General features: G+C 34.5%; 1 protein-coding gene across 1 annotated transcript in view; it reads right to left on the minus strand.

The window, feature by feature from the left end:
* Positions 1-17,667, minus strand: part of dnah6 (dynein, axonemal, heavy chain 6) — a 158,021-nt gene that overhangs the window by 7,923 nt on the left and 132,431 nt on the right. Inside the window, exons 70-72 of the mRNA XM_037532616.1 lie at positions 16,862-16,981; positions 1,397-1,518; positions 865-994 (exon numbers count right to left, since the gene is read on the minus strand). Of these exons, the coding sequence (XP_037388513.1) occupies positions 865-994; positions 1,397-1,518; positions 16,862-16,981 (372 nt within the window). The remainder of the gene's footprint in view (positions 1-864; positions 995-1,396; positions 1,519-16,861; positions 16,982-17,667) is intronic.

Genomic DNA, 17,667 nt, shown 5'->3' on the forward strand with positions numbered 1-17,667 from the left:
AATCACAAACATACAGCATGTTGATAACTGATAAATGATGACTGTAGATGTCTCTCCATCCCTCCAAAGGTCAGATCACTTCACAGCAGTCTTACGCAAGTAGTAACAGTCACTAGCTGCTGAAGCTGCTGACTCAGTGGCAGGGCTTATGTAAGGTTACCTGTGCAGAGCGGAATATAAACACAACAGTGGAGAGCTGATGTGGGAGAAAGTTATAGAGGAAGGATTCAGAGCATCTAATGACAGTATGGGGTTACGGAAGGATAAGCTTTTATGTATTTTCCATCCTTTAACGGAGCACATTTTTATGTATTTTCCGCTCATCTCTAAGCACATTTTCACACATTTTACACCCTTCTCCTAAACTGCCATCACACACAGTACTACACAGAATTCGGATCACCTGGACTTTATTCCATTTCCAGTTAAAAAGTCAAACAAATGACATATTTTTAGGAAAACAAGCAAAACACATATTTAAAAGAATGTGATATAGAAGCACGGACAATTTAGTTTCGTGAGGATTCTATAGGTGTTGTAATTTTGTGAGAAATCTGTAGTGAATTCAGTTCCGTGAGGATTCTGTAGTTGACATAGTTGTGCGAGAATTCTGTAGTGAATTTAGTTTGGTGAGGATTCTGTAGTTGACATAGTTGTGCGAGAATTCTGTAGTGAATTTAGTTTTATGAGGATTCTGTAGTTGACATAGTTGTGCGAGAATTCTGTAGTGAATTTAGTTTGGTGAGGATTCTGCAGTTGGTGTAGTTTAATTAAAATTATGTAGTTAATGTAGTTTCATAAGATCCCTGTAGTTGTAGTTGTGTGATGATTCTGCATTTGATACAGTTTAGGAATGATTCTCACCAGGGATCTTGGTCAGGATGGAGTCTGCAAGCTCATGGACCACCTCGTCATTACTCTTCCCCCCTCCAGCTGCCGTGGAGCGCGGCTGCACCTCCAGGATGGTGTTAATCACAGTCAGCGTCTCCTGTCTCTGTAATTAACAAAGCAGAGAGGGTTATTCTGTTTCTAAGACAGCTGCAGGTGAGGCTCTTGCTGTGTCTGATAGCATGAAAGACATGCTGTTATTGGGTTTTACTCTTTCCAGCTGGCAGTGGCCAAGATTGTTCATTTCGGCGCATCAGTGCTGAAAACTCATTCATAATGTGTTTGCAGCACTGATGCACAGAAATGAAGTCTTATCCAACAGCAAAATAAAATGCAACAATGACTTCTTTGTCAAAGGCTGGACCTCAAATGGCTTACTACACCTTACAGTCTTATGAAAAAGCTACTAAACTCTTACTTTTCAAGGGCACCCTCAAGGATATGTCTTTGGTACCTTCAGTTAAGGACCTATCAGGTTTTGAAGTGGAGCAGTTGGGAGTGATTTTACCTGAAAAGCCAGGTTGGCATTCTCATGCATGCCAAAGATTTCAGGGTCATCAATGATGGGCAGATTTTCAATGTAGCTGCTATATTCCTTTAGACTGTCAGATTCAAGAGCAAAATAGATCCCTGTACACAAAAAAACAATACTAAGTCATGTGTATGTGTTAGGGCTGCACAATATAAAGTACAGTGCCAGAGGCCAGACCTTTATTATACTTAATTTCCATTCATAATGGCTATTAAATAGGTTATTCATATTTTAGCGTCAGGAAAAAAGCAGAAACCATATATTTAACAGAAAATTACACAGAAGCATCAATAACTATAATATATATAATAAATATAATTTCCTTCAGTATTTAGTGTGTTCATGCTTTGTCTTCACTCCTACTTCCACGTTTTTCAGAAGACTCACTTTCAGTTATACAAAGGGATATTTTTCCACACCTCTAAAGTTCAGTCTTAGAAGTTGGTTACATTTTCGGTTTCTCCTGATCCAAGTAATCCTACACACATTCAAAGACGTTGAGATTTGGACCCTGAGGTGGACAGTCTTTTGTTCTGAGTACACCAGCAGCTTATTAATGCAATTTGATTGTTCTTTTTTGTGTTCTTTTATCAGTCATTGCTTCTCGATATACGAACCCTTTCTAGTGCAGAAAGGCTAGAAAGTACATGGTACATGGTACAAGGTGTAGCTGTAGCACATAGGATGTGTTGCAGAAAAGTGCTGACCTTAAGCTCAAGTTAATCTTACACTGTATTTGTAAGCATATAGTAGAATAAACTTTTCTCCACAATTTAGTGAATTTATCATGTTTGATATCAACTTCTCTTCACACATTTAAACCTAAAAAGTACAAAATTAAATAAGTTATGATGTAATTAGACTAGTAAGATCAAGTCTTTAGTTTGCAAATTTCAACTCAAATGTCATCTACTAAAAATTTGTGGTCTGGTGCTATTTCTGATGAAATTTGAATATTTTGGACAAAATCAATCATAGAGAAGCATTTTCTGACTACTTTTGATGCCTTGGAGTGAATATGAAGTGAATTAATGAACGGTCAAAAAACGCACACGGAGGTAAGACTTATGATTTTTGGCCAATTTGGCTCAATGACAAATGTGCAATTTCTGATGAAATGTAAATATTTTGGACAAAATAAATCATAGAAAAGCATTTCTGACTACTTTTGATGCCTTGGAGTGAATTTTAAGTGAATTAATGAACGGTCAAAAAACGCACACGAAGGTAAGACTCACGATTTTTGGCCAATTTGGCCCAATGTCAAATTTGCATTTTCTGATGAAATTTGAATATTTTGGACAAAATCAATCCTACGGAAGCATTTTCCAACAACTTTTGATGCCTTGGAGTGAATATTAAGTGAATTAATAAATGGTCAAAAAACGCACACGAAGGTAAGACTGAGCCTAATTGGCCAAAAAACGTAAGGCTATAATGTCAAATGTGCAATTTCTGATGAAATTTGAATATTTTGGACAAAATCAATCATAGAGAAGCATTTTCTGACTACTTTTGATGCCTTGGAGTGAATATGAAGTGAATTAATGAACGGTCAAAAAACGCTCATGAAGGTAAGGCTATAGGCTTACGTTTTTTGTCAAAATTTGGCCCAATGACAAATTTGCATTTTCTGATGAAATTTGAATATTTTGGACAAAATCAATCCTACGGAAGCATTTTCCAACAACTTTTGATGCCTTGGAGTGAATATTAAGTGAATTAATGAATAGTCAAAAAACGCACACGAAGGTAAGACTATAGCCTTGCGTTTTTTGGCCAATTAGGCTCAATGTCAAATGTGCAATTTCTGATGAAATTTGAATATTTTGGACAAAATAAATCATACAGACGGATTTTCTGACTACTTTTGATGCCTTGGAGTGAATATGAAGTGAATTAATGAATGGTCAAAAAACGCTCACGAAGGTAAGACTATAGCCTTACGATTTTGGACCAATTTGACTCAATGTCAAATGTGCAATTTCTGATGAAATTTGAATATTTTGGACAAAATAAATCATAGAGAAGCATTTTCTGACAACTTTTGATGCCTGGCAGTGAATATTAAGTGAATTAATGAACGGTCAAAAAACGCTCACGAAGGTAAGACTATAACCTTACGATTTTTGGCCAATTTGACTCAATGTCAAATGTGCAATTTCTGATGAAATTTGAATATTTGGGATGAAATAAATCATACGGAAGCATTTTCAAAAAACTTTTGATGCCTTGGAGTGAATATGAAGTGAATTAATGAACGGTCAAAAAACGCACACGAAGGTAAGACTTACGATTTTTGGCCAATTTGGCTCAATGACAAATGTGCAATTTCTGATGAAATGTAAATATTTTGTACAAAATCAATCATAGAGAAGCATTTTCTGACTACTTTTGATGCCTTGGAGTGAATATGAAGTGAATTAATGAACGGTCAAAAAACGCTCACGAAGGTAAGACTATAGCCTTACGATTTTGGACCAATTTGACTCAATGTCAAATGTGCAATTTCTGATGAATTTTGAATATTTTGGACAAAATAAATCATACAGATGCATTTTCTGAGTACTTTTGATGCCTTGGAGTGAATATTAAGTGAATTAATGAACGGTCAAAAAACGCACACGAAGGTAAGACTATAGCCTTACAATTTTGGACCAATTTGGCTCAATGTCAAATGTGCAATTTCTGATGTCATTTGAATATTTGGGACAAAATAAATCATACGGAACCATTTTCCAACAACTTTTGATGCCTTGGAGTGAATTTTAAGTGAATTAATGAACGGTCAAAAAACGCTCACGAAGGTAAGAGTATAGCCTTACGTTGTTTGGCCAATTAGGCTCAATGTGATATATGTGCAATTTCTGAGAAATTTGAATATTTTGGACAAAATAAATCATACAGAAGCATTTTCTGACTACTTTTGATGCCTTGGAGTGAATATTAAGTGAATTAATGAACGGTCAAAAAACGCTCATGAAGGTAAGACTATAGCCTTATGATTTTGGACCAATTTGACTCAATGTCAAATGTGCAATTTCTGATGAAATTTGAGTATTTTGGACAAAATAAATCATACAGAAGCATTTTCTGAGTACTTTTGATGCCTTGGAGTGAATATTAAGTGAATTAATGAACGGTCAAAAAACGCTCATGAAGGTAAGACTATAGCCTTATGATTTTGGACCAATTTGACTCAATGTCAAATGTGCAATTTCTGATGAAATTTGAGTATTTTGGACAAAATAAATCATACAGAAGCATTTTCTGACAACCTTTGATGCCTTGGAGTGAATTTTAAGTGAATTAATGAACGGTCAAAAAACGCTCATGAAGGTAAGCCTTATGATTTTGGACCAATTTGACTCAATGTCAAATGTGCAATTTCTGATGAAATTTGAGTATTTTGGACAAAATAAATCATACAGAAGCATTTCTGAGTACTTTTGATGCCTTGGAGTGAATATTAAGTGAATTAATGAACGGTCAAAAAACGCTCACGAAGGTAAGACTATAGCCTTACGATTTTTGGCCAATTTTGCTCAATGACAAATGTGAATTTTCTGATGAAATTTGAATATTTTGGACAAAATAAATCATACAGAAGCATTTTCTGACAACCTTTGATGCCTTGGAGTGAATATTAAGTGAATTAATGAACTGTCAAAAAACGCACACGAAGGTAAGACGTAAGGCTATAGTCTTACCTTCGTGAGCGTTTTTTGACCGTTCATTAATTCACTTAATATTCACTGCCAGGCATCAAAAGTAGTCAGAAAATGCTTCTCTATGATTTCTTTTGTCTATGATTTCTTACGTTTTTTGGCCAATTTGGCCCAATGACAAATTTGCAATTTGTGATGAAATTTGAATATTTGGGACAAAATAAATCATACAGAAGCATTTTCTGACTACATTTGATGCCTGGCAGTGAATATTAAGTGAATTAATGAACGGTCAAAAAACGCTCACGAAGGTAAGACTATAGCCTTACGATTTTTGGCCAATTTGACTCAATGTCAAATATGCATTTTCTGATGAAATTTTAATATTTTGGACAAAATAAATCATAAAGAAGCATTTTCTCACTACTATTGATGCCTTGGAGTGAATATTAAGTGATTTAATGAACGGTCAAAAAACGCTCACGAAGGTAAGACTATAGCCTTACGTTTTTTGGCCAATTTGGCTAAATGTCAAATGTGCATTTTCTGATGAAATTTTAATATTTTGGACAAAATAAATCATACAGAAGCATTTTCTGACTACTTTTGATGCCTTGGAGTGAATATGAAGTGAATTAATGAACGGTCAAAAAACGCACACGAAGGTAAGACTTACGATTTTTGGCCAATTTGGCTCAATGACAAATGTTCAATTTCTGATGAAATGTAAATATTTTGTACAAAATCAATCACAGAGAAGCATTTTCTGACTACTTTTGATGCCTTAGAGTGAACATTAAGTGAATTAATGAACGGTCAAAAAACGCTCACGAAGGTAAGACTATAGCCTTACGTTTTTTGGCCAATTTGGCCCAAAGACAAATGTGCATTTTCTGATGAAATGTAAATATTTTGTACAAAATCAATCATAGAGAAGCATTTTCTGAGTACTTTTGATGCCTTGGAGTGAATATTAAGTGAATTAATGAACGGTCAAAAAACGCTCACGAAGGTAAGACTATAGCCTTATGATTTTGGACCAATTTGACTCAATGTCAAATGTGCAATTTCTGATGAAATTTGAATATTGTGGACAAAATAAATCATACGGAAGCATTTTCTGACTATTTTTGATGCCTTGGAGTGAATATTAAGTGAATTAATGAACGGTCAAAAAACGCTCACGAAGGTAAGACTATAGCCTTACGATTTTTGGCCAATTTGGCTCAATGTCAAATGTGCAATTTCTGATGAAATTTGAATATTTGGGACAAAATAAATCATAGAGAAGCATTTTCTGACTACTTTTGATGCCTTGGAGTGAATATTAAGTGAATTAATGAACGGTCAAAAAACGCTCACGAAGGTAAGACTATAGCCTTACGATTTTTGGCCAATTTGGCTCAATGTCAAATGTGCAATTTCTGATGAAATTTGAATATTTGGGACAAAATAAATCATAGAGAAGCATTTTCTGACTACTTTTGATGCCTTGGAGTGAATATTAAGTGAATTAATGAACGGTCAAAAAACGCACACGAAGGTAAGACTATAGCCTTACGTTTTTTGGCCAATTAGGCTCAATGTCAAATGTGCAATTTCTGATGAAATTTGAATATTTTGGACAAAATCAATCCTACGGAAGAATTTTCCAACAACTTTTGATGCCTTGGAGTGAATATTAAGTGAATTAATGAACGGTCAAAAAACGCTCATGAAGGTAAGACTATAGCCTTATGATTTTGGACCAATTTGACTCAATGTCAAATGTGCAATTTCTGATGAAATTTGAGTATTTTGGACAAAATAAATCATACAGAAGCATTTTCTGACTACTTTTGATGCCTTGGAGTGAATTTTAAGTGAATCAATGAACGGTCAAAAAACGCACACGAAGGTAAGACTTACGATTTTTGGCCAATTTGGCTCAATGTCAAATGTGCATTTTCTGATGAAATTTTAATATTTTGGACAAAATAAATCATACAGAAGCATTTTCTGACTACTTTTGATGCCTTGGAGTGAATTTTAAGTGAATCAATGAACGGTCAAAAAACGCACACGAAGGTAAGACTTACGATTTTTGGCCAATTTGGCTCAATGACAAATGTGAAAGTTCTGATGAAATGTAAATATTTTGTACAAAATGAATCATAGAGAAGCATTTTCTGACTACTTTTGATGCCTTGGAGTGAATATTAAGTGAATTAATGAACGGTCAAAAAACGCTCACGAAGGTAAGACTTACGATTTTAGGCCAATTTGGCTCAATGACAAATGTGAAAGTTCTGATGAAATGTAAATATTTTGTACAAAATGAATCATAGAGAAGCATTTTCTGACTACTTTTGATGCCTTGGAGTGAATATTAAGTGAATTAATGAACTGTCAAAAAACGCTCACAAAGGTAAGACTATAGCCTTACGTTTTCTGGCCAATTTGGCCCAATGACAAATTTGCATTTTCTGATGAAATTTGAATATTTTGGACAAAATCAATCCTATCGAAGAATTTTCCAACATCTTTTGATGCCTTGGAGTGAATATTAAGTGAATTAATGAACGGTCAAAAAACGCTCATGAAGGTAAGACTATAGCCTTACGTTGTTTGGCCAATTTGGCCCAAAGACAAATGTGCATTTTCTGATGAAATTTGAATATTGTGGACAAAATAAATCATACAGAAGCATTTTCTGACTACTTTTGATGCCTTGGAGTGAATATTAAGTGAATTAATGAACGGTCAAAAAACGCTCACGAAGGTAAGACTATAGCCTTACGTTTTTTGGCCAATTAGGCTCAATGTCAAATGTGCAATTTCTGATGAAATTTGAATATTTTGGACAAAATAAATCATACAGACGGATTTTCTGACTACTTTTGATGCCTTGGAGTGAATATTAAGTGAATTAATCAACTGTCAAAAAACGCACACGAAGGTAAGACTATAGCCTTACGTTTTCTGGCCAATTTGGCCCAATGACAAATTTGCATTTTCTGATGAAATTTGAATATTTTGGACAAAATCAATCCTACGGAAGAATTTTCCAACAACTTTTGATGCCTTGGAGTGAATATTAAGTGAATTAATGAACGGTCAAAAAACGCTCACGAAGGTAAGGCTTACGATTTTTGGCCAATTTGGCTCAATGACAAATGTTCAATTTCTGATGAAATGTAAATATTTTGTACAAAATCAATCATAGAGAAGCATTTTCTGACTACTTTTGATGCCTTGGAGTGAATATGAAGTGAATTAATGAACGGTCAAAAAACGCTCATGAAGGTAAAGACTATAGCCTTACGTTTTTGGACCAATTTGGCTCAATGTCAAATGTGCAATTTCTGATGTCATTTGAATATTTGGGACAAAATAAATCATACGGAACCATTTTCCAAAAACTTTTGATGCCTTGGAGTGAATTTTAAGTGAATTAATGAACGGTCAAAAAACGCTCACGAAGGTAAGACTATAGCCTTACGATTTTTGGCCAATTTTGCTCAATGACAAATGTGAATTTTCTGATGAAATTTGAATATTTTGGACAAAATAAATCATACAGACGCATTTTCTGAGTACTTTTGATGCCTTGGAGTGAATATTAAGTGAATTAATGAACGGTCAAAAAACACAGACGAAGGTAAGACTATAGCCTTACGATTTTGGATCAATTTGGCTCAATGTCAAATGGGCAATTTGTGATGAAATTTGAATATTTTGGACAAAATAAATCATACGGAAGCATTTTCCAACAACTTTTGATGCCTCGGAGTGAATATTAAGTGAGTTATTGAACGGTCGAAAAACGCACACGAAGGTAAGACTATAGCCTTGTGTTTTTTGGCCAATTAGGCTCAATGACAAATTTGCATTTTCTAATGAAATTTGAATATTTTGGACAAAATAAATCATACAGAAGCATTTTCTGAGTACTTTTGATGCCTTGGAGTGAATATTAAGTGAATAAATGAACTGTCAAAAACGCACACGAAGGTAAGACTATAGCCTTACGTTGTTTGGCCAATTTGGCTCAATGTCAAATGTGCAATTTCTGATGAAATTTGAATATTTTGGACAAAATAAATCATACAGACGGATTTTCTGACTACTTTTGATGCCTTGGAGTGAATATTAAGTGAATTAATGAACGGTCAAAAAACGCACACGAAGGTAAGACTATAGCCTTACGATTTTGGACCAATTTGACTCAATGTCAAATGTGCAATTTCTGATGAAATTTGAATATTGTGGACAAAATAAATCATACGGAAGCATTTTCTGACTATTTTTGATGCCTTGGAGTGAATATTAAGTGAATTAATGAACGGTCAAAAAACGCTCACGAAGGTAAGACTATAGCCTTACGATTTTTGGCCAATTTGGCTCAATGTCAAATGTGCAATTTCTGATGAAATTTGAATATTTGGGACAAAATAAATCATAGAGAAGCATTTTCTGACTACTTTTGATGCCTTGGAGTGAATATTAAGTGAATTAATGAATGGTCAAAAAACGCACACGAAGGTAAGACTATAGCCTTACGTTTTTTGGCCAATTAGGCTCAATGTCAAATGTGCAATTTCTGATGAAATTTGAATATTTTGGACAAACTAAATCATAGAGAAGCATTTTCTGACTACTTTTGATGCCTTGGAGTGAATATTAAGTGAATTAATGAACGGTCAAAAAACGCTCACGAAGGTAAGACTATAGCCTTATGTTTTCTGGCCAATTTGGCCCAATGACAAATTTGCATTTTCTGATGAAATTTGAATATTTTGGACAAAATCAATCCTACGGAAGAATTTTCCAACAACTTTTGATGCCTTGGAGTGAATATTAAGTGAATTAATGAACGGTCAAAAAACGCTCATGAAGGTAAGACTATAGCCTTATGATTTTGGACCAATTTGACTCAATGTCAAATGTGCAATTTCTGATGAAATTTGAGTATTTTGGACAAAATAAATCATACAGAAGCATTTTCTGAGTACTTTTGATGCCTTGTAGTGAATATTAAGTGAATTAATGAACGGTCAAAAAACGCTCACGAAGGTAAGACTATAGCCGTACGTTGTTTGGCCAATTTGGCCCAAAGACAAATGTGCATTTTCTGATGAAATTTGAATATTGTGGACAAAATAAATCATACAGAAGCATTTTCTGACTACTTTTGATGCCTTGGAGTGAATATTAAGTGAATTAATGAACGGTCAAAAAACGCTCACGAAGGTAAGACTATAACCTTACGATTTTTGGCCAATTTGACTCAATGTCAAATGTGCAATTTCTGATGAAATTTGAATATTTGGGATGAAATAAATCATACGGAAGCATTTTCAAAAAACTTTTGATGCCTTGGAGTGAATATGAAGTGAATTAATGAACGGTCAAAAAACGCACACGAAGGTAAGACTTACGATTTTTGGCCAATTTGGCTCAATGACAAATGTGCAATTTCTGATGAAATGTAAATATTTTGTACAAAATCAATCATAGAGAAGCATTTTCTGACTACTTTTGATGCCTTGGAGTGAATATGAAGTGAATTAATGAACGGTCAAAAAACGCTCACGAAGGTAAGACTATAGCCTTACGATTTTGGACCAATTTGACTCAATGTCAAATGTGCAATTTCTGATGAATTTTGAATATTTTGGACAAAATAAATCATACAGATGCATTTTCTGAGTACTTTTGATGCCTTGGAGTGAATATTAAGTGAATTAATGAACGGTCAAAAAACGCACACGAAGGTAAGACTATAGCCTTACAATTTTGGACCAATTTGGCTCAATGTCAAATGTGCAATTTCTGATGTCATTTGAATATTTGGGACAAAATAAATCATACGGAACCATTTTCCAACAACTTTTGATGCCTTGGAGTGAATATTAAGTGAATTAATGAACGGTCAAAAAACGCTCACGAAGGTAAGACTATAGCCTTACGATTTTGGACCAATTAGGCTCAATGTCAAATGTGCAATTTCTGATGAAATTTGAATATTTTGGACAAAATAAATCATACAGACGGATTTTCTGACTACTTTTGATGCCTTGGAGTGAATATTAAGTGAATTAATCAACTGTCAAAAAACGCACACGAAGGTAAGACTATAGCCTTACGTTTTCTGGCCAATTTGGCCCAATGACAAATTTGCATTTTCTGATGAAATTTGAATATTTTGGACAAAATCAATCCTACGGAAGAATTTTCCAACAACTTTTGATGCCTTGGAGTGAATATTAAGTGAATTAATGAACGGTCAAAAAACGCTCACGAAGGTAAGGCTTACGATTTTTGGCCAATTTGGCTCAATGACAAATGTTCAATTTCTGATGAAATGTAAATATTTTGTACAAAATCAATCATAGAGAAGCATTTTCTGACTACTTTTGATGCCTTGGAGTGAATATGAAGTGAATTAATGAACGGTCAAAAAACGCTCATGAAGGTAAAGACTATAGCCTTACGTTTTTGGACCAATTTGGCTCAATGTCAAATGTGCAATTTCTGATGTCATTTGAATATTTGGGACAAAATAAATCATACGGAACCATTTTCCAAAAACTTTTGATGCCTTGGAGTGAATTTTAAGTGAATTAATGAACGGTCAAAAAACGCTCACGAAGGTAAGACTATAGCCTTACGATTTTTGGCCAATTTTGCTCAATGACAAATGTGAATTTTCTGATGAAATTTGAATATTTTGGACAAAATAAATCATACAGACGCATTTTCTGAGTACTTTTGATGCCTTGGAGTGAATATTAAGTGAATTAATGAACGGTCAAAAAACACAGACGAAGGTAAGACTATAGCCTTACGATTTTGGATCAATTTGGCTCAATGTCAAATGGGCAATTTGTGATGAAATTTGAATATTTTGGACAAAATAAATCATACGGAAGCATTTTCCAACAACTTTTGATGCCTCGGAGTGAATATTAAGTGAGTTATTGAACGGTCGAAAAACGCACACGAAGGTAAGACTATAGCCTTGTGTTTTTTGGCCAATTAGGCTCAATGACAAATTTGCATTTTCTAATGAAATTTGAATATTTTGGACAAAATAAATCATACAGAAGCATTTTCTGAGTACATTTGATGCCTTGGAGTGAATATTAAGTGAATAAATGAACTGTCAAAAAACGCACACGAAGGTAAGACTATAGCCTTACGTTGTTTGGCCAATTTGGCTCAATGTCAAATGTGCAATTTCTGATGAAATTTGAATATTTTGGACAAAATAAATCATACAGAAGCATTTTCTGACTACTTTTGATGCCTTGGAGTGAATATTAAGTGAATTAATGAACGGTCAAAAAACGCACACGAAGGTAAGACTATAGCCTTACGATTTTGGACCAATTTGACTCAATGTCAAATGTGCAATTTCTGATGAAATTTGAATATTGTGGACAAAATAAATCATACGGAAGCATTTTCTGACTATTTTTGATGCCTTGGAGTGAATATTAAGTGAATTAATGAACGGTCAAAAAACGCTCACGAAGGTAAGACTATAGCCTTACGATTTTTGGCCAATTTGGCTCAATGTCAAATGTGCAATTTCTGATGAAATTTGAATATTTGGGACAAAATAAATCATAGAGAAGCATTTTCTGACTACTTTTGATGCCTTGGAGTGAATATTAAGTGAATTAATGAATGGTCAAAAAACGCACACGAAGGTAAGACTATAGCCTTACGTTTTTTGGCCAATTAGGCTCAATGTCAAATGTGCAATTTCTGATGAAATTTGAATATTTTGGACAAAATAAATCATAGAGAAGCATTTTCTGACTACTTTTGATGCCTTGGAGTGAATATTAAGTGAATTAATGAACGGTCAAAAAACGCTCACGAAGGTAAGACTATAGCCTTATGTTTTCTGGCCAATTTGGCCCAATGACAAATTTGCATTTTCTGATGAAATTTGAATATTTTGGACAAAATCAATCCTACGGAAGAATTTTCCAACAACTTTTGATGCCTTGGAGTGAATATTAAGTGAATTAATGAACGGTCAAAAAACGCTCATGAAGGTAAGACTATAGCCTTATGATTTTGGACCAATTTGACTCAATGTCAAATGTGCAATTTCTGATGAAATTTGAGTATTTTGGACAAAATAAATCATACAGAAGCATTTTCTGAGTACTTTTGATGCCTTGGAGTGAATATTAAGTGAATTAATGAACGGTCAAAAAACGCTCACGAAGGTAAGACTATAGCCGTACGTTGTTTGGCCAATTAGGCCCAAAGACAAATGTGCATTTTCTGATGAAATTTGAATATTGTGGACAAAATAAATCATACAGAAGCATTTTCTGACTACTTTTGATGCCTTGGAGTGAATATTAAGTGAATTAATGAACTGTCAAAAAACGCACACGAAGGTAAGACTATAGCCTTACGTTTTCTGGCCAATTTGGCCCAATGACAAATTTGCATTTTCTGATGAAATTTGAATATTTTGGACAAAATCAATCCTACGGAAGAATTTTCCAACAACTTTTGATGCCTTGGAGTGAATTTTAAGTGAATTAATGAACGGTCAAAAAACGCTCATGAAGGTAAGCCTTATGATTTTGGACCAATTTGACTCAATGTCAAATGTGCAATTTCTGATGAAATTTGAGTATTTTGGACAAAATAAATCATACAGAAGCATTTCTGAGTACTTTTGATGCCTTGGAGTGAATATTAAGTGAATTAATGAACGGTCAAAAAACGCTCACGAAGGTAAGACTATAGCCTTACGATTTTTGGCCAATTTTGCTCAATGACAAATGTGAATTTTCTGATGAAATTTGAATATTTTGGACAAAATAAATCATACAGACGCATTTTCTGAGTACTTTTGATGCCTTGGAGTGAATATTAAGTGAATTAATGAACGGTCAAAAAACACAGACGAAGGTAAGACTATAGCCTTACGATTTTGGATCAATTTGGCTCAATGTCAAATGGGCAATTTGTGATGAAATTTGAATATTTTGGACAAAATAAATCATACGGAAGCATTTTCCAACAACTTTTGATGCCTCGGAGTGAATATTAAGTGAGTTATTGAACGGTCGAAAAACGCACACGAAGGTAAGACTATAGCCTTGTGTTTTTTGGCCAATTAGGCTCAATGACAAATTTGCATTTTCTGATGAAATTTGAATATTTTGGACAAAATAAATCATACAGAAGCATTTTCTGACTACTTTTGATGCCTTGGAGTGAATATTAAGTGAATTAATGAACGGTCAAAAAACGCACACGAAGGTAAGACTATAGGCTTACGTTTTTTGGCAAATTTGGCCCAATGACAAATTTGCATTTTCTGATGAAATTTGAATATTTTGGACAAAATAAATCATACAGAAGCATTTTCTGACAACTTTTGATGCCTGGCAGTGAATATTAAGTGAATTAATGAACGGTCAAAAAACGCTCACGAAGGTAAGACTATAGCCTTACGAATTTTGGACCAATTTGGCTCAATGTCAAATGTGCATTTTCTGATGTCATTTGAATATTTGGGACAAAATAAATCATACGGAACCATTTTCCAAAAACTTTTGATGCCTTGGAGTGAATTTTAAGTGAATTAATGAACGGTCAAAAAACGCACACGAAGGTAAGACTATAGCCTCACGATTTTTGGCCAATTTGGCTCAATGTCAAATGTGCATTTTCTGATGAAATTTTAATATTTTGGACAAAATAAATCATACAGAAGCATTTTCTGACTACTTTTGATGCCTTGGAGTGAATATTAAGTGAGTTATTGAACGGTCGAAAAACGCACACGAAGGTAAGACTATAGCCTTGCGTTTTTTGGCCAATTAGGCTCAATGACAAATTTGCATTTTCTGATGAAATTTGAATATTTTGGACAAAATAAATCATACAGAAGCATTTTCTGACTACTTTTGATGCCTTGGAGTGAATATTAAGTGAATTAATGAATGGTCAAAAAACGCTCACGAAGGTAAGGCTATAGCCTTATGATTTTGGACCAATTTGACTCAATGTCAAATGTGCAATTTCTGATGAAATTTGAATATTTTGGACAAAATAAATCATACAGAAGCATTTTCTGAGTACTTTTGATGCCTTGGAGTGAATGTTAAGTGAATTAATGAACGGTCAAAAAACGCTCACGAAGGTAAGACTATAGCCTTACGATTTTTGTCCAATTTGGTTCAATGACAAATGTGAATATTCTGATGAAATTTGAATATTTTGGACAAAATAAATCATACATAAGCATTTTCTGACTACATTTGATGCCTTAGAGTGAACATTAAGTGAATTAATGAATGGTCAAAAAACGCACACGAAGGTAAGACTATAGCCTTACGATTTTTGTCCAATTTGACTCAATGTCAAATGTGCATTTTCTGATGAAATTTGAATAGTTTGGACAAAATAAATCATACAGATGCATTTTCTGAGTACTTTTGATGCCTTAGAGTGAACATTAAGTGAATTAATGAACGGTCAAAAAACGCACACGAAGGTAAGACTTACGATTTTTGGCCAATTTGGCTCAATGACAAATGTGCAATTTCTGATGAAATGTAAATATTTTGTACAAAATCAATCATAGAAAAGCATTTTCTGACTACTTTTGATGCCTTGGAGTGAATATTAAGTGAATTAATGAACGGTCAAAAAACGTTCACGAAGGTAAGACTATAGCTTTACGATTTTGGACCAATTTGGCTCAATGTCAAATGTGCAATTTCTGATGAAATTTGAATATTTTGGACAAAATCAATCATACGGAAGCATTTTCCAACAACTTTTGATGCCTTGGAGTGAATATTAAGTGAATTAATGAACGGTCAAAAAACGTTCACGAAGGTAAGACTATAGCTTTACGATTTTGGACCAATTTGGCTCAATGACAAATGTGAATTTTCTGATGAAATTTGAATATTTTGGACAAAATCAATCATACGGAAGCATTTTCCAACAACTTTTGATGCCTTGGAGTGAATATTAAGTGAATTAATGAACGTTCAGAAAACGCACACGAAGGTAAGACTATACCAAAATCGTAAGGCTATAGTCTTACCTTCGTGAGCGTATTTTTGACCGTTCATTAATTCACTTAATATTCACTCCAAGGCATCAAAAGTAGTCAGAAAATGCGTCTGTATGATTTATTTTGTCCAAAATGCACAATTGTCATTGGGCCAAATTTGCCTAGGCTTTAACACAGTAATAATAAGATGCTGAAATGCTTGATTGAAAAGATCTATGTGTACACATTAGTGTTTATTTGAGACATTCTTGTTCAGGAGAGAAATAGAAATGATGTGCACATGTAAGTGGATTACATGTTTACAGTAAATTTAAAAAAAGGAAGGTAAGAATACTCCACAGTGTAAGACTGTAATGAGATTAGAGATTCTATGGAAAATCTCATTAGGAGGAAAAGCCTTGGATTCAAGCTATACATGTTCCCTCTCAGCACAAGAAAGAAAATTAAAAAGATCAGCCGAGCGTGGCACACTTACACTTAGTACAACCTTCAGTCAGGCTTTAATATATTTCAGTGCAGACAAAACCTCCATCATTCAGTGTGGAACTAAATGAACTGTAATTTAAAAGTAAGTGAAAATAGCCAGAATATGTTACTGCTATAAAATAATCCTATACAATATATAATGAGTCTTCTAGATGATGTCCTAATTTTAATCAAGCAGCTGGTAATCTGTAAGAGAACACATGCTGAAAGTGTCCTTGCTGACTGTGTGTGTACCTGATGCAGAGAACTTGTAGCCTTCATCCAGAGTTGCAGGCGCGAAGAAGCTTTTGAGGATGGTGCGCAAACATCGCTGATCCCACGCATCCGTTACTCTCCCTCCATATGTAATTTCCCCTACACACACACACACACACACACACACACATTTCAGTCCGTTGCATCAGTGACTGACACCTTTCCAGTAATTTCCAGTAATGAGACATCAGTGTCACTGAGTATAAATTCAGTGCTTTCATCCTGACATCACATCATAGCACATGACTTCAACTTCAGCCTAAACCTGCAATAACATGGAAATCACTGCTGCATATCCAACATTCAAAGCACACATGCTCTAGATTGGTACAACTGTCTAAGCATATATTGGCCATATTTTCAAGATAAGTTCTATCCCCAGCGATGCCACAGCCATCTGTGTCCAAGAACAGTAACAGAATTGTTAATGTCCTGTAAATGTGTTGACCTGTTCAACAGCGTTGTGATAGTGGCAGTTTGTAAAGATGTGGATGAAGCATTTCTGGCCTTCACCCACCCAGCTTGGCAGCCCAGTGTGGAGATAGGTAGAGCTCTAGGGTGTTGGGAAAGAGAACTGACAAATAACTCAGACCGATTTACCTTTAAACAGCTTGCTAAATCATTTTAAATGATATGCACGTCCCATTCGATTTGCAATGCTCTCCAGTGATATGACTGAATGGCCTCAAAGAAAGAGACAAAGGTAAAGAAAACCAGCTCTGTCTCTCTCACAGCTGCATTTCCATACCCTTAAATACACTCATCCATCTTTAAACTGTCTTTTA

The sequence above is a fragment of the Pygocentrus nattereri genome, chromosome 22 (genome assembly GCF_015220715.1).
Source record: "Pygocentrus nattereri isolate fPygNat1 chromosome 22, fPygNat1.pri, whole genome shotgun sequence".
Classification (NCBI taxonomy): Eukaryota; Metazoa; Chordata; class Actinopteri; order Characiformes; family Serrasalmidae; genus Pygocentrus; species Pygocentrus nattereri.